We start from the raw sequence: 24,859 nt of genomic DNA, 5'->3' as shown, positions 1-24,859 counted from the left end.
TTCTATTTTTTTACCCATTGCATTGTTTAAAATCCATTAAAAAATGACACTGAGGGACCATAAATAGGTATGAAAGGTGTGTATCATCAGCAGACTGAAGAACGTGGCTTGTTCTCCGGGAACTGATGGTCTGTTGTGAGGAAAGTGAATGTGCCGAGCTAGCCTCTGTAGTCTGTGTGTTGTGTTGTCCGTGCTGTAGTGAATGGTAAGGTCAGAGAAGAGGGAGACTAGAACAGATGAGGGAAGACAAAATTTTCAGCCTTATCTTGACGCCTCATTTTTAATAGCATGAACCTGTCTGTTACACACAGTGATCATGTCAAACCTTTGTAATAACCTTGCTCTTACTGTGGCTCTTCCCCATCCCTTGTTTTCTTCTGCACATAGACATAGGAGGCTAACAAGCCTGAAAGCCTCCCTTTCCATTATTTTCCCCTTATTTGTAAACTTGTTTTCATCTTTTATTTCTATATTCTATCATCTATTTCTGACAATTAAGTATTCTTTTTTTCCCTATCCAAAGTATTATGTGGAAGATTACCTGGGTTTTAAATTTGGACATTTTTGTTTACTATGTAGCATTTGGAGAAATTTCCTAATGGTTTTCCCTCAGATCCTTCTTCTGAAAAAAAAAAAAAAAGAAAGATAATCTAGCTATCTAATGAGACTATCACAGGGTAAACTATACTGGATGTGATACACAGAAAGCTTTCTTTTCTTTCGTCTCTAGAACTTGAGAAGTTTATTCTGTTAGCTTTCTCTCCTGTGGCTAACTTCCCTTCAGCTTAGAAAAATGCTGGGTCACTTTTTTTTGAAGTTTTTTTTTCTATTTACAGCCAAGCCCTCTTCCCCAACCCCCTGGTACTAAAGATCAAACCGAGGGCCTAGTAAATGTTAGGCAACCACCAGGCAATGTAATTTTTAAGAATTATATTGTACCCAGCTGACTCTAACTATGTCTTCACGTTTTAGTCATTCTTTAGTTCTTTGAGAATTGCTTATGTGTTATGAAAATGTTCACCTTTTCCCGGCTCCTCCCAAATTCACCGCTTTACTTCCCCTTCAAACATTGTGTCTTTGCCCTTTTCAAAACCTATCAAAACCTATTTGTTTTGCCCATATATTCTTGGACGTGTGGTCTTCCACTAGAGGATGGTCAACTTACCAGGGGTCACACTCTTAAGAAAACTGACTCTCTCTCTTCACACAGTTATCAATTGCCAGAAGCTTCTAGGCTAGGGGTGGAGCTTTGTGCCCACAACCTCTCTTCGTGCTAGGATTTGGTCTAACATGAGCTTGCACGGGTCTTATACACACATGGCGTCACAGCCTCTGTGAGTTCACACTTCATTTGCTCTGCTGTATGCTGCAGTTAGTTTCCTTGTAGTCATTTACTGCCTCTGGCTCTTACACTCTTTCCACTTCCTCTTCCACAGTGACCTCTGTTACTCATTTTCACATACATTGTTATCTGACTTCTGTTACCACTAAAGTCGTTAATGCTGATTAAATGCCAAATGTGATAAACATTGTAAACCTTAGTTAATATTATATGTGGTAAAATGAGGAAATTTCTAGTACTAAAATTTTTAAGTTAGTGAAAAACTATTACTTGTAACATGCTGGGAAATCAGGGGCAAATCTTACTGAACAGGAATAACAGCCAGTTTTACTAGTATGGAATTGTAACAAAGCTGTATCAGGGCAGGTCTGCGACATGTTCCATTAACTTACTGGAGCTGGGGAATTGAAAAAGCAGAATTCAGGTTTGGTATGAGTGGATCAGGGAATTTAATGTGTTAGTAATGCCAAGACTGTATAGAAGATATATTTTCTTCTAAATAGTACTTGAAGACATAGACCCCCTGTGCATATTTTTCACTTAGATATAAGAAACAGGAGGAGTGGGAGCAGTGTGGGCTGGATGTTGGAGCTCTATTCATAGACACCCCCCCCCAGAGTCTGAAGAATGAAACCTTATAATTGATTTAAGTGTGTTTATTACCTTGCATCTGCCGACTTTTCTGATGTAGTCTTGAGTTCAGACTGCAGCAAGTTCAATTCTAATCCTAGGTGGATTTTGTTTCCGTGATTTTGTTAACTAGAGACAGCAGGGGGTTCTTGCAACTAGTTTGGCATAACTATGTAAATAAACTCTTGACATTTCAAGTCTTCATGAGGAGATATATGGCTTCATTTTACAGGGTTCATTGAACTTTTGTGATGACATAATCACACAGATTCCTTATTACATTGTGTAAGTGTATAGATTCTGGAAGCAAACTTCCAGGACTTATACCACTTTTATCACTGACTAACTCGAAAACATTGGACAAATCACTTGGTCCATGTATGCTTTAGTTCCTTCATTTGTAAAATTATGACAATAGGAGCAAATGTTTATACATTTGTGTAAAGATTAAAATCAATAAAGTGTTACAGACATTGCCTGTCATATATATTGAATTAGCTATTACTTTGTTGTAAATAACTCCATTATTTTTAAAACTGCATTTTAACTTTTCATTAGATAATTGAAAGTATTATTGAGGAAAGTCAGAAAGTACTACAATCAGAAGATGACTCTTTGGATTCCAAAGGTAGAGGACTCTCTGATCAGGCTACTGCCAGTTCTTCTGTGGCTGAGACAGACTTTAGTGACATACCTGGACTATTATCCATAGAGCGTGAGCTACAGCATGACTCTGAAAAGGCGGACAGTCCAAATGTATTTGAAGAAGCTGAATTAGAAGCACAAAGATGTTTTCCTTCTGAGGACTCCTGTGAGAAGACTGTAGACGAAACTGCTAATGTAGCTGAAGTAAGTTCAGCTGAGCAGCTTGATGTTTCTGAACTGGAAACTGAGATACTGAGCAAGGAAGCAATGGAAGTCAAAGAAAGCGATATTCTAGATCCTGCATCCTCAGATTCTTTGTCTGCTAAAGATTTTGCTGCTGCGGAAGAAGTGGCTCCCGCCAAACCCCCAAGGCACCTTACTCCAGAACCTGATATAGTAGCCAGTACAAAGAAGCCTGTTCCTGCACGCCCACCACCACCAACTAATTTCCCACCTCCTAGACCCCCACCTCCAACCCGACCTGCACCACCACCAAGAAAAAAGAAAAGTGAATTGGAGCTTGAGGCTCTTAAAACACCTGATCTGGATGGCAAGTATTAACTGAGAAATATTTTGGTTGGGAAATATGAGAGTTGAAACTAACTTTTCTGCTTTGGGTTGGGAAGAAGTAAGATAGGGTCCTTTTATATCATGCAGACTAGCATGTAACTGGGCTGTGCTTGAATTTGTGGAGATCTTCTGCCTCTACTTGTTGAGTATAGGCATTCGTTATGATTCTCAGCTAACTTTTCTGCTCTTGCTTCAATTTGTGCTAAAGAATAACTGCTATGATAACTAGGATATATAAATTATTTCTTGAATAAGTTGACAAAAGCTGAAAGGTATTATACTGGTCATAAGTTAAAATAATATTACTGAGTATTTTCAGACTCCAGACTTTTACATTTTTTAACCCTCTAAGAACTGATATGGAAGTGTTAGGAAGAAAATGGGAGTGAAAGACTTAAAACAGCATAAATTTAAATGCTAATCTTTGAATGTATAAACTGTGCAGTCTTGAAGAAGTTAAATAATTCATTTGAGCCATGGTTTTTAATAAGAATAATAAAAGCCACTGTTCTCATAGGTTTGTTATAAGAAATAAAGGTTAAAAATACTTCTTTATTTGTGTGTGTGTATAAAATTGTTGGTATTATTCTTCTGTTATTAATATCTTCATTATCATTATTATTACTATATTATTTTTATTATCATTGCAGTACCCAAAGACAACACTACATCTGATTCTCTCCTTACTGCAAATGTGGCTTCAGAGAGTACAGTTAGAGATTCTCAGCCTTCTCTTGATTTGGCAAGTGCTACAAGTGGAGATAAAATAGTTACTGCCCAGGTTGGTGAATTACTATTATATTGGGTATAGGCTAATTCAAGCTTCATATAACTAGCTGACTGAATTATTGAAACCCTCTTTCTTCTCTAGGCCAAATATTTCTTTGTCTCCCATGCCTGACCACTTCACTTTCTTTTCTGGCTTGGTTACTAACTAGTTTAGTGAGTTAACTAGCTATTTAGCATCTGATTCTTAGATGCCCTATTGATAAAACATGGGAAAAGTATTCACCTTGAAAGTTTTCTGCGAAAATGAAATATGCTAATATATGCCAAGTGTGTGGCATGTTATAGGTATTTTTAAAACCAGCTGCTTCTATTTTTAATAAGTTCCTTTTCCTAGATATAAAACACTTCATGTACTAGGCTATACAAAAAAACTGCATAGCATTTTACCACAGCCAAATTCTGGAACTCGGGGTAATTTATGTAGTAGCTGAGGTGAGGAGGGTTAGCAGACCTGAAAATGTGACATTACCATCTTGTTATAACAATACAGTAGAGGTCACAAGCGGTCTCTTTTTGTAGAATCAACGTGGTGTTTGTCTTTTTAAAGCATTGTGGTTTTTTTTAATCTAGAAGAATATGCAGCAACAACTATATGTAAATTTTTAACATATTGTTGTCTAGCTCTTTATATAAACAGAAGTCTTTAGCAGTATCCACATATGGCTTGAATTGATTGCAATCTTAGTAGAGAACTGTTGCTTTGAATGGGCTCAAATAAAATATTTGTGATACTACTAAGGCAGTATTTCATGGGCAACAGTAATTTTGGTGTCTAATATCTTTCAACATGTAGATAATAATAAAGGACTAAAATGGAATCATTAATTTAAATTTTCAGTAGGCTCTATTTTCTCATTTGTAGAATTTTGTAGAAGTGTGCATGGTAATGAATAATTAAAATGTATAGAAATTCATTTAGTCTGTTTGTACAATTACAATTTTAGGAAAATGGAAAAGCACCTGATTTGCAGACGGTAGCAGGGGAAGTGATGGGCCCTCAGAGACCTAGATCCAACTCTGGGAGAGAGCTTACTGATGAGGTAGAATTTAATTTTTTTGTTCTTAAAAGCATAAAATGTAAAAATCATAATGAGAAAATGAGAAAGTTCTAGAGATGGGTTGTGGTGCTGACTGCATAGCAATGTAAGAGTACATTACGGCTCTACACTGCACCTAAAGATAGTTAACACACTCGTTTCATGTTGCATATGACTTACTGCATTTTTAAATTGAAATTTCACATTTGTATATATTTATGGGTTGTAATGTGATGGTTTGATAAATTGATATAGTATATAATGACTAAATCCAGGAAATCAGTATTTCCATCTTTTTGAACATCATTTCAATACCAGGAACACTGAACTTGTTTAGTAATTTTGACATGTATAATGAGTTACTTTTAGGCCAAAATCACTAAAATTAAGAGTATTTTAGGTTTGGGATTTTATTTATATACTGAAGTTTGACTCTCTGATGGAAACCTGCCATTTCACAAAGATATGCAGTGGAATACTTACATTCAAAGCAGAATCTAAGACGGACTGATGGCAAAGCAGGCCTATAATCTCCAGCACTCAGGACACTGAGGTAGGAGGGTCACAAGTTCAGGATCTACTTGGACTGGACTACAGAGTAAGTTCAAGGCCAGCCTGGTAACTTTCTGAGACATTAAATCAAAAAGAAAAAGGCAAAGCCATCTGGATCTGTAACTCAGTTGTGTGTTTGCTAGCATTCATAAAGTCATAGGTTCCACTCCCAGTACCACATGCTCACGCACATCCATCACAAAAGCACGATCTATATTTTATAAAAGATGAGCTTTAAAATAATCCTAGTATTTCAGATGCTTTTTTAACATTTATCTGTGTGCATGCATGCGTGCGTGTACTTATGGGTACATGCATGCCACAGTACAAATATGAAAGTCAAAGGATAATTTGTAAGACTTGGGTCTCTCATTCTACTATGTAAGTCCTTTGGAATGAACTCAGGCCATCTGAGTTGGCCTTAAGACCTTTTATTTGCTGAGCCATTTTCCTAACTCTATAATGGTTTCTTACCTTTGAACTTTAGAGTGGGGAGCTAGCGAGATGGCCCTGCAGCTAAAAGCAATGATTGTTCTTCTAAAGGACCCAGGTTTGATTTCTAGAACATGCATGATTACAACTGTCTATAACTCCAGTTCCAGGGGATCTAATGCCCTCTTATGGCTTCCATTGGAATTATATACATGTGGTGCACAGACATACATGCCGGCAAAACACCATACACAGAAAATAAAAATAGTTTCAATTCTTTGAAAGCCAATGATAGCAGATCATTAGTTTGGGGTCATCCTGACCAACATAACTAGACCCTTTCTCAAATGTGTTAAAATAAAATAATGCATTTTTCTAAATTATACTTTGGAAAACAGTTCAACAGACCCTTTCTCAAATATGTTCAAATAAAATAATACATTTTTCTAAATTATACCTTGGAAAATAGTTTAACTTTTCTTAAAATGTTAATATTACCATGACCCAGCAGTTCCATTTCTATTTTTATACTAAAGAAAAATGGAAACATATCCACACACAAATGTACAAGATATTCAAAGCAGCATTATTTATAATTGCTAAAAATGGAAACAGCACAAACATGTATGATGGATGAATCCTTAAATAAAATATAATATTCCCATTCAATAGTATATTTTTCAGCAATTAAAAAGGAAAACGATATCGGTATTTGGATAAACCTTAAAAATAGCATGCTAAATGAAGGAATCAAGTGTGTGTGTGTGTGTGTGTGCGTGCGTGCATTATACATATATTTTTTGAGTGAATTTATGAAATGTCCTGAATAAGCAAATCAATACAGACGGAAAGTAGATTAGTAATTACCAGAGACTAAGAAATAATTAAATGGGATTGACAGCTAATATGCAACTGATTTCCTTTGTGAGCAATCAAATATTATAATTTAATGATAAATTAAGAACTATAAATATATTACTAACCATTGAATTGCGTGTTTTAAGGAATAATATTATATGGTATGAGAATTATATCTCAGCATAAATGTTTAAGTTTATTGTGCCCAGTAGTGACTATCTAGAAAATCCTTAACATTTTGAGAATTTTGTAGACTCAAAAAAGATAATTAAAGGCTGGAGAGATGGCTCAACAGTTAAGAGGACTACTGCTCTTCCAGAGCCACAATCCACAACTGCCTGTAACACCAGCTCCAAGAGATCCAACACCTCTGGCCTCTGTGCACAACACACATATATGCACATAATTAAAACTAATATAAAAATGTAAAGATAATTAAGTTGAAAGTCATCTTGGTGTTATTTTTTACCTCTAGGAAATTTTAGCCAGTGTCATGATTAAGAACCTGGATACTGGAGAAGAAATACCTCTAAGTCTTGCTGAAGAGAAGTTGCCAACAGGTATTAATCCTCTCACTCTACACATCATGAGAAGGACAAAGGAGTATGTAAGGTATGACTTAATGTTATTTAACTTTTTTGAACTACAACTGTCCCTCTTTAGTTAAACTCAGTCCTCTGTTTTAATCTAAAAGTAAAATTAGCTTGAGTATGCATTATTTACCTTTGATCTTTGCCTCTGATTATTGACATACCATGTAGTTACTTGTGGAAATTATTCTAAATCTTAAATCTCATACTATTTAGTTTCTTGTCATTTAAAATGATTTATGCTGGAGACAGAATCAAAGCATTAAGACTAAAAAGCCATATGTGTGAGGATCATTTAGTATTCTAAAATTTTGCTTTGTAAGTATTTGAAAACTGCTTTAGAGCAAAACGATTGATTTTCATTATGAGATGTGATGAGGGCCTAAGGAATAAGTTCTAGAAGAGCAAAGACCTTTTATTAAATTTAATATATGTTGTGCCTGGTGGACCAAGAAAAGGCTATCTACAGGTTTTTTTATTTTATTGTTGATATACACAGTCTTTATATAGTAGGATTTTTATAAGCTATTAAATTGCATTCATTTAAACTTTGCAAATTGCATCTTGCTTTAAGATTCCAGTCTTTATTCTTGGAAACTATTTAGTAATTCTCAGGTTATTCATTAATTTGAAGTTATATAAGCATATCAAGTTAGTTTTTCTTATTCTGATTAGTTGCTGCATAGTAAACATAAAAAGATATTTTTGAGAAGAGAAATGGCTTCTTTAAAAATGACTCACCCTTCTTGTAGCAATGACGCCACACAGTCTGATGATGAAGAAAAGTTGCAGTCACAACAAACAGATACTGACGGTGGACGGTTAAAGCAGAAAACGTGAGTTACTCTACATTCCTTTTCTTCTTTTTAAGTATTTACTAGAAAAGTAAAAAAAAATTCCATGCTTTTTTAATCAAAAAAAATGTAATATAAAAACTGTAATACCAGATTGTTCTTAGCCACTTTTTACATTACAGTAAAACAGACCGTTTAAAGAGATTTGTCTGCTAAAATCAGAGTTATACTCTTCCAAGGCTTCTAAGCCGACACTATTACCTTATATCACCATCATCCCAGTGTTGCTCTCTTGCTCCTACTAGCTGTCATACCCATACATTAATCTCCCAGGAAAGTGCTAAGAAAATCAATCCTTGTCATATTGCTTCAATATATCTGCTACCACTTAATTTCAGTAACTTCTTTCTCATAATTTCTTTCAACTTGAGAGAATTGCTTTGAATGGAATATGTGGTTTCCCTCCAGATGATTTTAAATCATGTTAAATGTCTACCCACACTATCCCTACCCACTATTGGCTAATTATGAGTTTCTTACATTTGTTTAGGTCATCTTGAAAGCATCTGACATAAAGTAAATGACCAATATATTTTGTATCATCCTTATATTGTTTTCCATCCTAGATGCTAGAATTGTGAATAGAAGAACATCATTGTCCTTAGATATCTTCCCCCTTCTCTTCATCTTTCCAAACCTTATTTATATTTCTTTCTAACTACTCCAGTTCATAGCAAATCTATAGCCACATAACTTATTTTTTCTCTTTAGCATGTTATCTTAATTCCATATTCTAATTTCAAAAGCAAATCATTTTATCAGCATATATTTTACATGTTCCTTATGACATTTTCTTACATATGTATAATGCATTTTATCATATTCACACCTATTGCCTTTTCTTGTCCCTCGCTCCTGCTGATCTTTGTTCTCTTTTTAGTTTCCCTTCTTCTTTCATATATTTTTAATTTTTTCATATTTTTATTTTTCATGACAGGTTTTCTTGTGTAGCCTTGACTGTTCTGGAACTAACTCTGTAGACCAGGCTGACCTCTCACTCACAGAGATCTGCTTGCCTCTGACTCCCAAGTGCTAGGATTGAAGGTTTGCACCACCACTGCCTGGCTGATTTTGTTTATTTGTTGTTTTGTTTTAAGTTACTCAGTTTGTTTAATAAGGGTTACTTACAGGAGCATGGACAGTTTATCAGTGACTACAGTGAAGAAATGTTTCTTTCTCTTAGTAGCCATTAGCCTCCTATAGATCCTCAAGGAGGGTGAGCCTAAAGCAAACACATTTTAAATAGCTGGACAATGTGATATGAAAGGTTTATGATCATATGATTCTTCTGTTAACCCCACAAATACATAGTATATAGGTGCTCATATAGAGTATGTCTGATTATTCCTGAGTCACTAAATTGTCAATATTGTCACATAACATCCAAAATGTATGATCCACTTAAATCTGTTTAGAAAAGATGTACCAAAATGCAGATATATGTTAACACCAGGTGTTTGAAACTTGGCTGTCTAGCACTGACAGCTGTCAGGATCCAAAGAGTTAGGAATTGTTCAGGAAACATAAACATCCAGGTGAACTGTCATATAGTTGATGCCCTACAGTTCATTTATGTTCTGTTTTGATTTTCTTATACAAGTTCTCACTATATGGCTTTCTACACTAGGTCAGGCTGGTGTGAACTCACAACTTTCCTGCTTCTTTATCCTGAGTGTTGTGATTATAGGTGTGCATCACTATGTCCTGTTAAAGCTCATTTTGTAGGAAAAAAAATGTACTCAGAAATTTTTTATTCAGAAAATGGGTCTATATGTCTCATTTTTTATTCATACATCATTTCTTAAATCTGGTCATCTAGTGCCCGAGCTTCTAAAGCAACAGAGAACCTGCAAAATTTGACATAAAAGTTGGCATGTGAGACTGTTTGGTAATATTCTGATTGTAAGGTTATAATCAGAAAGTGATAAGGGACCCATACATAGCGCAATCGTCTGTGTATATAGTAACTCTTTCCAGACCTTTCTCTTACAATCATACACATAGAACATAGAAATATTTATACTGAATGATGAGATAAACCAATAATGCAGCCAGTAGCCAGAATAGATTGGCCCCTGGTTCTGACTTTTCCTGGATCATAACAAGTTGTTTTGAAGACTGAGGAAGCAACTAGTAATTGAGCTTGAGAGAATCCTGTTCAAAAGGTCCTGAGAATAGTACAAGTGGTAACAGACCCTATTCATCAGTGAAAAGGAATCTACTAAATAGTACCATTTTAAAGTCATAAGAGTCTATAGCTGAGCCTAGTGTATACACCTTTAATCCCAGCACTTGAAGGAAGGGGCAGGCAGAGTCTCTGAGTTCAAGACCAGCTTGATCTGCAGAGCTAGTTTCAGACAGCCAAGACTAAGTAGAGAAACCCTGTCTTGAAAACAAAAACAAAACATAAAAAGTCTATATTTAGAAAGTCACATCTACAGTGATTTAAATGTCTTCTTGGCTTTTAAATAGTAATCATCATAGTTTCATTTCCTGTTGGTCTGATAAACTACCCTGATAAGAGCATCTTAAGAAAGAAAGGGTGTATTTGGCTCACAGCCCATAATTGCAGGAATGTTAAGGTAGTAGGAACTTTAAGTAGATAGTCATAAGACATCCACAGTGAAAAACAGAGAGCAGTGAATTAATACCTGCACTTAGTGCTCAGTTCACTTTCTTCTCTCTTAAACAATCTAGATCCCCTACCCAGGGAATGGCGTCACCCACAATCTTCCCATTAATCAAGATAATCCCCTCATAGATATGTTCACAGGCCAGCCCAATCTAGACAGTTCCTTATTAAGCCTCCCTTCTCGGGTGATTCTAGAGTGTATCAAATTAGCAATTAAAACTAAACATCACTGTAGTGAACCTATAGTTATCCATAAACTATAACTTTAGAGTAGGCACCTTATTTTGGTTTTAGAAATTGGTTTCGCAGGGATGCAGATGTAGCTCAGTGGTAGAGTGCTCACGTAGCTTATACAAGGCCCTGGGCTCAATCCCCAGCTCTATAAAATTAGTTTTGTCATCTCTGTTTTCTGATGACTGAAAGTAGCAACAGAAATGTATAAAATTGAAAATGAAAGTTTATGATTATTTCACAGATTATTATCAAGATTCTTTAATTTCTTTGTCAATGCTGGCGAATCAAAGCTAGGGACCAGCACATGCTAAGCAAGGACTATAAGCTATACCCTTAGCCCTAGAATTTTTTTGGTTCTCATAAGAGAGGGATTATATTATGTCTGTAGATTCTTAGCTTGCTTTTTTTTATTGTAAATCAAATACATCATGGGCATCTTTTCATGTTAGCACCAAAGACAAATACATTGATTGCAGTCTTTCTATGAACCACACAGGAATTAGTTGCTGTGGATACAGTAGTTAAGACAATTACACTCATACCTTCAGGGACCTTCTGTGTAAATGAGGAGGCAGATACTGAATATGTAATCATGCACAAAAGTGTACCTTTATTTATAATGATTTCTGTAAAAGAAAACTGCAAGGTGCTATGAAAGTCTACAACAAGAAAACATGTTTTGGCTCAAAGAAGGTCTTTTTGAGAGAAGATTATTTGATCTGAGGCCTAAAGGGTAAATTAAAAACTAGTAATCAGTATTGGGTATTTGAATCAGAAGTAATAACATGAGGAAAGACTATGAATAAGAGCTTGGCAATTCAAAGAGTAGGGGTTTGTTTTATTGTAGTTTATACCAACACTTATTTATCCATTCGGCTGTTGATTGACATTTATATCTTTTCAATTGAATAGAGAAAATTTGAATCATGTTTATATAAGCTTTGATGCTTGTGTAACTTTGTGTTTGGGGGTGTCTATTGAAAAGCTCAGCCTAATTTTATTGTTGTGAATACCCAGATTAAAGAGAAAACACACTAAGTAGGTCCTCTTAGGCTTCCCAGGTATTCTATTTTGTAGATCAATGACTTTCTTTAACCCTTCCTTTTTGTTGGTAAAATGCGTTCTTAGAGATAAGTCTCTAAAGTAGTTTTTTCAAAATTATTTAACTGCATGTTTATAGCTTCACCAGGAACTCTCCAAATCAGATTATCTGGGGATAGGGCCCATAGAGCTGCTTAAACATGCTCTTCCCCAGCCCACCATTGCCAATCACACTTGAACAGTATGGCTTTAGAATAAACTTAATTGGGAGAAATTTTATTCATATATTTTTGAAGGTTATTGACTTGAATATGTTCATTCCATAAAACAAGGAATCTGATGGGGCTGGAGAGATGGCTCAGTGGTTAAGAGCACTGGCTGCTCTTTCAGAGGGCTCAGGTTCAATTCCTAGAACCCACATGGCGGCTCACAGCTGTCTATAACTCATAGACATAACTGCAGGCAAAACACCAATGTACACAAATTAAATAAATTAAAAAAAACAAGGAATCCAAGAACTTGAATACCTACATTTAATGTTTTAAACGATACATCTTAAGTTTGTGGATAGTTCACCTTACACAATTGTGTCACTACATTTTTGTGTATTTTTCTTCAGGACTCAACTGAAGAAATTCCTTGGAAAATCAGTAAAGAGAGCAAAGCATCTTGCTGAGGAATATGGTGAACGTGCTATAAATAAGGTTAAAAGTGTAAGAGATGAAGGTCAGTAACATGAGGATATTGCAACACTCCATTAATGTGTATTTTCTAAATTTAGCTCGACGTTTATAAAAGGCAGTCTATATCAATGAACATAATAAACTTTTATAGCCAATATCTTAATATTTCAATAAATCACAATTGTCTCCCTTAATTTTATAAATATGAAGAAAGATAAATGTATACTTTTAAGTGTGAATTGGTTCAGTATTTTGTGATTATAACAACTTTGAAGATTTATGGTACAGAGCTTAAGTGTAAATTGGTTTTGTCAAACTTTTTGGCTTTTAAAAATATTTTTAAAGGGTTGGAGAAATGGCTTAGTGGTTAAGAGCACCAGAGAATCCATCTTTAATTTCCCAGTACTGTCATGGCAAACTAGAACTGTCTGTAACTCGTTTCAGGGGATCTGACACCCATTTCTGGCCTCCATTGGCACCAGGCACACAGTACATAGACATTCGTGGAGGCAAAATGCTCATACCCATAAAAATAAATAGACTTTTAAAGCTATTTTTTAATGAGGTAAACTTGGGACCAGGTAATTATTTCATTGGATAAAAGCAATTTTACCATGCAAGCCCAATGGAGTTCTTTGGAACTCAGTTAGAAGCTAGATGCTATAGTATGCATCTGTCATGCCAACATTTTATGATGACATAGAAGATAGAGAGAGAATTGCCCTCAAGGTGACAGGCCAACTATTCTGCAGCCTGTAGCACAGCAGCAGAGGAAAACAATAGAAACCCTGCTTCAAAGAAGGCATAAGGCTAGAACCACTCTCAAAAAAAAAAAAGTCCTCTGATCTCTACTCTTGTGCCGTGACATGTGCATGGGTAAAGGAGCTTGCTGCCAAGCCCAACAACCAGAGTTCAATTCCTGTAATTTGTTTGGTAGAAGGACAGAACTGACTCCATATGCACCTCATGGCATGCACATGTGCACACCGTAAATAATGTAAAAAGAGATTTTCTTAATTTGCAGAGACCATAGCCCACTGTGCCTTTATTATTCTACTCATTTGTTTTTATTAATAAGTGTACTTATTAATACTCACACAATACCAGATAATCTTCTTAGAATTAACCTACATTTTAATTAATTTAATCTCATAACTCAATGAAGTGAGTATCATCATTATCCTCATTTTATAGGTAAGAAAACTGAGAGGTATAGAAAGGTTGAGTAACTTCTCCACGGTCATGCAGATTATAAATAACAGATGGATATAAATTCAACCAATGTAACATCAGTCTCCATTTTCTCAACCAATATGTTGCATAGTAATAGACAAATTTTGCTTCTCTATTTACTAAAAGTATACTTGATGATCAATATATTTGAAAATATAATTGTACCTAGATATATATTAACCATTGAATTTTGTTGCTTTTCTCTTCAGTGTTTCATACTGATCAAGATGACCCTTCATCAAGTGATGATGAAGGAATGCCATATACAAGGCCAGTTAAATTCAAGGCAGCACATGGTTTCAAAGGACCTTATGATTTTGATCAGATCAAAGTGGTGCAAGATCTTAGTGGTGAACATATGGTAAGCAACTATTTCATTTTTCATGACTGCTAGGATATATTTTGAGGCTTCTATTTAACTTATCTTTACCAATGTATATACTTTTGCTAATTTAACTCAAGAACACTAAATTTACATTAATTTATTTAAATTAATAGATAATGCAGTGTTTGTCTCTGAATATTGTTTAAGGAGTAATGTTTTAGGCTGAATGTAGTTTCTTGGGCCTATAATCCCGGCACACAGAAGGCTGAGGCAGGAAGATGAGATCAAGGCCAGCCTGTGCTACATAGGGCAACCCAATCTCAAAATAAAAAAGGTTTGCAATAAATAATCTCTAGGCTGTATTATTGAGAAAACTATGCAGAGAGACTAACCTTTGCAGCACTTAAATTAGAAAATAGTCCGTCACTTGTAAAAATATTTTAAATATTTCCAACCACAATTTAAATAAATATGGATATTTAGAGATTTTCAATAGCATACATAAAGCCCTGCTTTCAATCCCTAGCACTTTGGTAAAAAGTATTCAGAATCCTACTGTGTTTTCCACAGTAAAATATTCAGCCAAGCTAGAGATAGTTAGAGGTTTACATTCTTTAAGATTTCAAAAGTACCATACTGGGGATGTGGTTTTGTGGTAGAGTGTTTCCTTCATATACATGAGGCTTTGCTCTGATCACTAATACTGCAAAGAAAAAGTTCAAGCAAGAAAAAAAAAAAAAAAAAAAAGCATGGGACAAAACCGGTCTCGCTGAACATAATGGACAATGAGGACTACTGAGAACTGAAGAACAATGGCAATGGGTTCTTGATCCTATTGCATGTAATGGCTTTGTGGGAGCCCAGGTAGTTTGGATGCTCACCTTAATAGACCTGGATGGAGGTGGGTGGTCCTTGGACCTCCCACAGGGCAGAGAAACCTGCTTGCTCTTTGGGCTGAGGAGGAAGGAAGACTTGATTGGGGGAGGGGGAGGGAATAGGAGGTGGTGGCGGGGAAGAGGCAGAAATCTTTAATAATTAAATTAATTAATTAATAAAAAAATCAGCAAGAAAAAAAAATAAATAAATGCTGACCTATTTCAAAAAAAAAAAAAAGTTCAAGCCTAACAATGTAGACGGAAATCCTCAGATTTGATTGCAGATAGTGTCTACAAATCTAGGAACGTAAGGACTATAGCAGTTAAACTCAAACATAGGTAAACTAGGCTGTGCCCTTGATCAAGGAATCAACTAAAGCCTGCATTGCCCTAACTACAAAGCAACTATAAGCAGTGGCCACATTGAAATTAAATTTTTGTGCTATTAAACTATGCATCAATGTTTTAAATTTTACTGTGGTTTCATTTTGGAACTTACTAAAATTTTTTATACCATATTGAGTTCACCTTTATTTCCTACTTAAGTAAAAAGCCTCACCGTGTGGTGGTGGCGCACACCTTTAATCCCAGCACTCAGGAGGCAAAGGCAGGTGGAGCTCTGTGAGTTTGAGGCAATCCTGGTCTACAAGAGCTAGTTCCAGGATAGCTAGGACTACACAGAGAAACCCTGTCTCAAAAAACAATAATAATAATAAGTAAGAGCCCATTATATTGAGATCCAAATGATTTTTTTTTACTGTATTTGACTTTTATAGAAATAAACGCTATTTAAGTTAATTAACTTGCTTCTAACTTAAAGAATCCATAGGCAGTCTGTGTTATAACCTTATTTGTTGGAATAGGATTTGGCCCTTCCTACTAAAGACTCCTATTCTTTAACACTTTTCTGATCATATACATATCCAATGATTTCAGTTTCTATAGAGAGTCTAGTCATGTACTGTAGAGAGAAAAGCAGAATGAGACGAAACTGTTTAGGTCCTTTGAAGTGTCTCATGATATGGGCACTATGCTATAGGCAGCTAAGGTAGGTTCTTTTCAGTCCTGCTAAGGGACTGGAGTTTCCAAACTGTGGTTTGTGCTTCTAGCTACATAGGGACTCTCATAAATGGCACCTGAGGTTACCCTCTGACCTCTACACTTAAGTCCACACACACATGCGTATATGCAACCAAAAATACCCCTCATTTTTATTAATATGTGAACATAGTTTGGGGTTTTAAATTTGTTAGGTTAAACTATAGGAAATGTTAATGATCCTAACAGACCTTTCTTCTGAAAGCTTCCCTTTCTGGTAGCACTATTGCACAAGTGGCTATAACACATGTTAGGAAAGTTAGTGTTATCTTACTATGTATAAAGCGGTAGAACTTTAAAGGTTGGGTTAAAGGAACGTCTCTTAAGCTTGTAAAGTCATTTTTAACCTTCTGTTTTCATAGGGAGCTGTTTGGACAATGAAATTTTCTCACTGTGGCCGATTACTTGCCTCAGCTGGACAAGACAATATAGTGAGGATATGGGCTTTAAAAAATGCTTTTGACTATTTCAACAATATGCGAATGAAATACAATACTGAAGGTATTTTTCATTTCTTTAAATATCTAAGTAAATCTGGGTTTTTTTTTTGGCGTTTTAGGTGTAACATTTGTTGAGAATCCTCAGTTCTCAAACTAAAAATGCTTTGTAATCTGAAACTCATGAAATGTTGGGAAAGTGCTCAAAGGTTTCTAAGTTTAAAGAATTTTAGGTTTCATTTTTTTCAGATTAGGGATGCTGAACTTTTAAAGACCATGCAATTATTTAAAAATTCAACAAGTTCCAAAATCTAATAAGGAATATTCAACTGTATTGCTCCCTTTAACTGGTCAGTGATTTGTAGGAAACACTACTTATCATAATAGCCAGCATTTACATCGTATGGTGTTGTACACCTATAATCTTGACTCTTTGCAGGACTGAGGCAAGATAGTCAGGAATTTAAGGCTGATATGGCTTATGTAGCAAGACTGTTTCAAAACTAAATAAAAATAAGGTAAATAGCAATAGCAAAAATCTCTAGACCTAATGAAAAGAATACCACATAGCTTTTGATTTATACCTTCTCTTGTAAATATGTAATTTTATCAAACACTTAGAAATTACTTGGTTTCCCCTGGCAACCTTCACTTCTATCCTAAATTAAAATGAAAGATTGAATTAAACTGGAGAAATAATAAAAATACTATATATGCCCACTATGTAAAGAAAGATTAAGAAAATTAAGCCATGAAGAATAATTAAGTTTGTGAATATATGAAATCAGTGGATATATGAAAAACTGTCAACTGACAACAAAAAAACAAAACTGACCTCAGAATATTATGAATATATGTAAACACTATCACTAAAAATTTAATTAAGTAGGGACTCTAATTGTATGAGCTAACTTTCACATATATATATTTGTTGTTGTTGTTGTTCGAGACATGGTTTCTCTGTGTAACAGTCCTAGCTGTCCTGGAACTAGCTCTTGTAGATCAGGTTGGCTTCAAACTCCCAGAGATATGCCTGCCTCTACCTCCCAAGTGCTGGAATTAAAAGTGTGTGCTACCACCGCCTGGCCCAACTTTCTTATAATTTTTAATGTAACTAACTTTATCCACAAATCATCTCTTTCCTAATCATCTAAGGTTGAAAATAAGAAGTTAAGAAATGGGAGAAAAGAAAAATAGAGTTAACCGTTGGTGAGAATATAGAGTGCAATACCAGTTTAAAGAACACAGTCATCTATGATTAATCTCTATACAATCTGTCTCTCACTCTAAGAAATTACAGTATCTCACTGTGATGCCCAGTCTGGCCTTGAACTCTCTTTGTCGCTCAGGCAGGCTTTGAACATAAGGTCTTGCCTCAACCTCATGAGTGTCTTGAGTTAATGGGGCTGTGCCACCAGACCTGGGGACCCTATATTCTTTTTTTTTTTTTAAATATTTATTTATTTATTATGTATACAATATTCTGTCTGTGTGCGTGTCTGCAGGCCAGAAGAGGGCACCAGACCTCTTTACAGATGGTTGTGAGCCACCATGTGGTTGCTGGGAATTGAACTCAAGACCTTTGGAAGAGCAGGCAATGCTCTTAACCACTGAGCCATCTCTCCAGCCCCGGGACCCTATATTCTTTAGAAAACCTTTGTGGATTTCCTTAATGTGTGTCATAATACATAATTGAAGATGATGTGACCAAAGTTAAAATGGGTTACTTTTCTTGTTCTACATGGACATTACTTGTTCTACCTAAGGCAAAAAGACAATTGCAGTTACCTTTGAAGCCTGACCTCAGCTCAGACCTTTTATTGGTCTTTTGCTGTTTCCCCTTGCTACTTTTTGTAATTAGTAAAAATGTATTCACTATGAATAACGAAGATTAGATGATATTTTGTTTACTAATTTAGGGAACTGTTTAAGCTGTTTTATTAAAATTGATAAAAATGATAAAGACAAACATGTAGGTGTTTGTGTAGTTATAGTTCACATTTAGAAAATGTGGTTTTCCAGGGTATTCTATTTTATGACTATTATTATTTCAGAATATTTTTGTTGATAGATTAGCTTATATTCATATTTTTTTTTTAACAATTACTATGCTGCTTTTAGGCCGTGTGTCACCATCACCATCTCAGGAAAGTCTAAGTTCATCAAAGTCTGACACAGACACAGGGGTATGTTCAAGTTTTATGGTTACTTCTGTTAAATTCTATGATTTATTTGATGCCCTAAAATATTTTTTTCTATTATAAATTTTGTCAAGGCGTTTAATTAAAATTAACACATAGTATTCAAGTATTTCAAGTGTTTCTTCTATTTATATTCCCAAGTGAAAAAAATCATCAAGTTTCAGGATTGTCAAATGGTGAATATTATTCAAGGTACCAACCTAATGGCGCATACTTAAATAAAATATCACTTTACTTTAATCCTGGTTTAATATTTTTAAAAATATTAATTTTATAGTTTAATTATAGTTAAATTTTTCTGATGTCTTTTTATCTCCAGGAAAAAAGATACTTCTTAATATTGCATCATATTGCCTTTCTAACTCAGTTCTAATACTCTGGTGTCTGCAAGTTCTACTTCCCATGCTGATCTGTCCTAAATATTCTTTCACAATGATATCTTTTCCCATGTATTTACTTTGTCTAGACTACCCTATCTGAATTCAGCTTAAATGGCTTATGTTCTCTTATTAATTTCCCTAAATCCAGCAGGCAGAATTATTACTCATTGTGCTTTGATAATATGTCATGTGTAGTTTTATATATTGCTTACCATACTTCCTTCTGTTTAGGCTTTGAACTAATCCTTGACATCTTATTCCATGCTGACTGTAGTAGGTGTGCAGTCAACATTGAAATCCCGCCTTTGTGCTTTTATTCTAAGTTTTTCCCTTATCTGAATGCTTCTAGTCTCCCTTCTTTCCATTCAAACTATGCCCATTCTACATGGGCCACTTTTTCTCTAAAACCTTCACTCACTAATGCATAGTGACAATTTTAACTGCTTTGGGGGAAAGGGTTTGTTTATTTATTAGTTTAATTTACTATAAAGCCTCTAAGTACTTGTTGCTTTTGAAAGACAAAACTATACTGCGTAAGACTGTCTTGTTTATGCTTAGCAGCTTATAGATTCATAACTACTTCTGTCTAACCTCCCCACCCCAATCTCTAAGTGTAATTACAATGTTAATGGAGTATAAAACATTATAAATGAGAACTATTAAACTTCTTTAATAGAAAAGTTAGTCTTTGTCTTATACTATTTAATTTTTTTCTTCTGAAACAATTGAGTAGTCTGTCATTTTCAGGAAAAGGTCATTTGAGATTGCTTTGACTTCTCTCATTCTTTCTCAAAACAGCTGAGAGAGGCTTCTGTCTCATGTCTTTTGGGGTTTGTTGTCTGGAATTATTTTTGAACCTAATTAGATACAGTGGAGCACAATAAGCACAGTAGAGATCATTTTCCTATGCATTTGGTCTGGCTCATGGTAGGGTGTCTTAGCCCTTTTGAAGTGCTTTCACATGCTGTATCATCATGTGAAGCAGAACATGAAAGACTCTTCTGTACAGTTGGGGGCAGATACTGATGAGCCAAGGTCACTCGTCTACTCCCTAGCAGTGTTCCCAAACCTAGTATTATAACTCCTAGGATGTGTCTCCTGATTACCGAAAGTAGCTCAGGAAGGGTAAGCGAGGTGCATGCTTAGCTTGCCCTGCTGTCTAAATGTTTAAAAACTTGTAGTGTTGGCTTTAGCATGGACTTTTAGCCTTCTGGGTTTTTCTAAGAATCCGCAGTTGGACAAGAGTATAATGTAGTGGTTCTGTGTAGAATTTCTTCTTAATGTTATAAATTGTAAGGATGCTTTTGTTATTAAACCTAGAAGCTAGTGTTTTTCTTGGGTAAATATTTGTTCAGTATACTTAATTGGTGGAATGTCAATGAGTATTAATGACACTTAACAGCTACTTAAAATTTTTGAGGGGAATAGATCATTGAAATGTTGGGGGGTCATAGATCAGAATCTAAAACTTGAATAAAGAGAGCTAGAAGGAATTGAGAAATTTTTGTGACATTTGTGACTACAACATTTTATAAACCTATACTTTATTACTACTAATATCTAATTTATAGATAAAGAAAAAGAAAGCTTTGAAATACTAAGTAACAGTTTCACAGTTGATAAATATAGCATCAGAATTGGTCTCCACCTCTATCTCTGTAACCTTTGCTCTTAAGAATTATGCTACACTAGTTGCCATTTTGATATCTGGTACTTGTCTTCATTAAGTCCAAAAATATTTATTATTGAGTTCCTACAACATATTAATAATTATTTAAATAACTGGAGAAATAGTAAACAAAGAAAGAAGACAAAGCTATGTTATGAATATTAAATGAAAGAATAGAATTTTATACAACATATTATTGAGGACCATCAATAGGTAAAGGTGCTTGCCACTAAGCCTTGTGACTTGCATTGGATTCCCAGGATCCACATAATGGAAAGAGAGAACGAACTTTTATGAGTTGCACTCTGACTTGCATGTACTCATACACATACACAAATAATAAAATGTAATAAAAAAGTTTTAAAGATACTTTATTGTGTTATGACATGTAAAAGGCTATATATGCTGAACATACATAATTTGATGAGTTTGGTGATAAATGTACAACTATGGGAGCATAAAGACAGTGAGTGAATGCCAAAAATCTACCCATCGACTCCAGTTGTTTCTTCATTCCCCGTATTTATTAATTTTTGTGATAATTTTTGGACTATTATTTTTAACTTTAAGTCTATAATATAGTATATTAAGTATAATCATTGTTCTGTGCTCTCTAGTACTTACTAATTTTGTATAACTGAAACTTTATATGCTTTGAGTAATAATATCTGCTTCATCTTTCCCCTGATCCCTTGCAGCCCCCATATTCTGCTTCTGTGAATGGAACTATGTTATGTTACATTAGTCGTTTATGTGACAACAATATAGTATTTACCCTTCTGTGTATAGCTTATTTTACTTATCTTCTAAGCTCATTCTTGTTATCATAAATGGCAGCATTTTCATTTTAGGATAAGTAGTATTCCATGATGTGTATAAGCCACATTTACTTTATCTATTCCTCCGTCATCGGCTGCAGTGAACATGATAATGCAAATCTTTTAGATCCTGACTTCAATTCCTCTGGATTTACACCAGGAAATGAGATTAATAAATCATGTAAGAGTTCTATTTTTTAATTTTCTGAGGAATCTCCATACCGCCTTTCCTGGTGGCTGAACCGATCAACATTCCCACCAGCAGTGCCTAGAGTTACATTTTCCCCCAAATTCTTGTCAGCCTTTACTATTTACTATTTCTATTAAGATGGTATTTTTATATAATATATTCTGATAACAGTTTCCCCTCCCTCAACGCCTCCCAGGTCCTTCCTACTCTCCCCCCATCCATCTCTATATGCCATCTCTCTCTCTCTCTTTAGAAGCCAAACAGGTGATTTTTTTAAAAAAAAGAATTTTTAAAAGCATAAGAAACACATATAGACACAAACAAAAACTATAAAAACACCGAACCAGAAACCACAGTATATAAACAAAAGACTAGTAATGTTAAAAAAAAAAAATGTAAGACAAAAAATTCCAAAAGTACCATTGAGCCTGCTCTTAAGTGTGGTTTTTATATTGGATGAGACTCAATCAGATTGGCTACTCCTGCTACATTTGTGCCTTTATTGCACCATCAGATCATGAAGGCAGTTCACCATTGTAGATTGCAGGGTTCGTAACTGTATTATTTTATGATAGTCATTATGACAACTGTAGGGCAATACACCATAGCATTTTTTTTTTACTTGCAATGGTACCAATCAAATCACTCTAATGGTTAATGATGTCCAATGCCTTTGTGTATACCTGTTCTCCGTTCAAATATTTTGTTTGGAGCATGCCTATCAAGTCCTTTTTTTTTCTCCTTCCCTCTCTCTCTTGTATGTGTGTGTATGCTTGCGCATGCGCATGTATGCTGGGAGTGGTACTTAGGATTTTCTGCACTCTAGGAAACTGCTCTAACTCTGAGCCACATTGGACCTTTGGACCATTTCTAATTGAGTTATCTGATTTGATTTTAGTTTAGCTTTTTTACTGTTCAGTTGTAGAGTTCATATAAAACTTTATCAGATATTTGGATGACACATAGTTTCCTCTATTTCTATAGCTGCTATTTCATTTGCTTGGTTGTTTTCTTTTTTGGTTTTCAAGACAGAGTTTTTTGTAGGCCTGGCTGTCCTGGTCCTTGCTCTGTAGACCAAGCTGGCCTTGAGCTCATAGAGATCCACCTGCCTGTAGGTATTGGGATTTACTTTTTCTCTAAAATGCTTTTGATTTTGATACCTCTTTTTTGGGGAGAGGTGCTAAAACTTTCAGTGCATACCTAAAACTGTGGGTATAACAAAACCATACACATGCAATGTTTTCCTTTTATATGTAGACCTATGATGGGGTTTAATTTATAAATGTAGATATAAAAGATTTAATAAGACATTATGAAACAGAACAATTATAGTACAATTCTGTAGTAAAATGACATGAATATTCTGTCTGTCTCTTGAAAGAGTCGAAGTAAATAACTGAAATTGCAGAATGCACAGCTGAGAATAGAGGAGAGCGGCTGCACTCTCCCAGGTCTCATTTACCTTTTGCAGAATTTTTGGCAGCATAGCTAATAAATCATTGTCAGATCCAATGCTGAGAAAAGTTTTCCTTGTTCTTCCAGGAGTTTTACTGTGTAGGCTTTAAAGTCAATTCTTTAATCCATTTTAATTAATTTTTATGAATGGCATAAAATAAGAGTCCAAATTCATTCTTTTGTTTTTGAGAAAGGATTTCTCTGTGTAACTGCAACATGCTTTGTAGACCAGAGATCCACCTGCCTCTGCCTCCCTAGTGCTGGGATTGAAGGCATGCACCACCACCACCTGGCTTGTCATTTGTGCAAAATGTGAAAGTGGTAAGGAAGTGATTCTATTTGTACCTAGAAGTGAATATAATAATAACTGCAAGGCAGTTCTACTGTGTTCAAGAAATAGCATCCAGGCCTGGGTAACTGGAGCCAGTGGGCAAGGGGGAGAATTAAGTAACCGGGGTATGTGTATAGACTATTACAAGAATATGTGAATGCTGAAAGTCAAACCTGGATCTTCTGGAAGGGTAGCCAGTGCTCTTAACCTCTGAGATATCACTCCAGCCCAAAAAGTCATTTTCCAATAATCTATAAACCAGTCAAACATACCTAATCTGAAATCTAAAACATTTTGAGCACCAATATGATGCCACAAATAGAAAGTTTCACATCATGAAAACTTTTATCATGCATAAAATGATTAAAAATAGAGCTGATGCGGTGGCACATACCTTTAACCCTTAATCCCAGCACTCGGGAGGCAGAGGCAGGCAGATATGAGTTTGAGTCCATCCTGGTCTACAGAGTGAGTTCCAGGACAGCTACACAGAAGAACTAAAACAAAGTTTATTAAAAATATTGTGAGACCTGAGGACTGGAGGTAGAGTGCAATGGTCTAGATTAGCTTTCCCGCACAAAAAAGTCAGTGAGATAAAATGCTTGTTTAAAAAATGAGATCTTGTGGTGGTTAGGGACCAGGGGCCTGGGCAGATGGTTAGGAATACTTGTCACTCTTGCAGAGGACCTAGATTCAGTTTTCTGCACTGGCACAGTGGCTTACAACCATGCAGACTCCAGTGCCATAGGACTTAACAACCTCTACTGACCGTCAAGGCATCAGGCATACATTTGGTATACATACATACATACACACATACACATACATCATACATGTATATATGCAAAACACTCATACACGTAAAATAAAACAAATCTGTTTTAAAAAATTAAAGAGACCTGGAATCTCTGTTAGGGGAAATGTGCTTAGAAGTTAATGAAAAATAAATAGTTATTAA

At 35.2% G+C, this 24,859-nt stretch overlaps 1 protein-coding gene across 4 annotated transcripts in view; it reads left to right on the top strand.

Annotated features, from left to right (window-relative positions):
* The window catches only part of Wdr44 (WD repeat domain 44), a 110,948-nt gene that overhangs the window by 59,453 nt on the left and 26,636 nt on the right, over window positions 1–24,859 (top strand). For all 4 annotated transcript variants that reach the window (XM_057760083.1, XM_057760082.1, XM_057760084.1 and 1 more), the window contains 9 exons: window positions 2,531–3,167; window positions 3,838–3,968; window positions 4,921–5,016; window positions 7,331–7,467; window positions 8,198–8,281; window positions 12,826–12,932; window positions 14,332–14,483; window positions 16,783–16,921; window positions 18,979–19,043. In XM_057760083.1, the coding sequence (XP_057616066.1) occupies window positions 2,531–3,167; window positions 3,838–3,968; window positions 4,921–5,016; window positions 7,331–7,467; window positions 8,198–8,281; window positions 12,826–12,932; window positions 14,332–14,483; window positions 16,783–16,921; window positions 18,979–19,043 (1,548 nt within the window). The remainder of the gene's footprint in view (window positions 1–2,530; window positions 3,168–3,837; window positions 3,969–4,920; window positions 5,017–7,330; window positions 7,468–8,197; window positions 8,282–12,825; window positions 12,933–14,331; window positions 14,484–16,782; window positions 16,922–18,978; window positions 19,044–24,859) is intronic.

Source organism: Chionomys nivalis, chromosome X, assembly GCF_950005125.1.
Source record: "Chionomys nivalis chromosome X, mChiNiv1.1, whole genome shotgun sequence".
NCBI classification, from domain to species: domain Eukaryota; kingdom Metazoa; phylum Chordata; class Mammalia; order Rodentia; family Cricetidae; genus Chionomys; species Chionomys nivalis.
The sequence above is the reverse complement of the archived record's forward strand: the minus strand, read 5'-3'. Positions and strand labels throughout refer to the sequence as shown.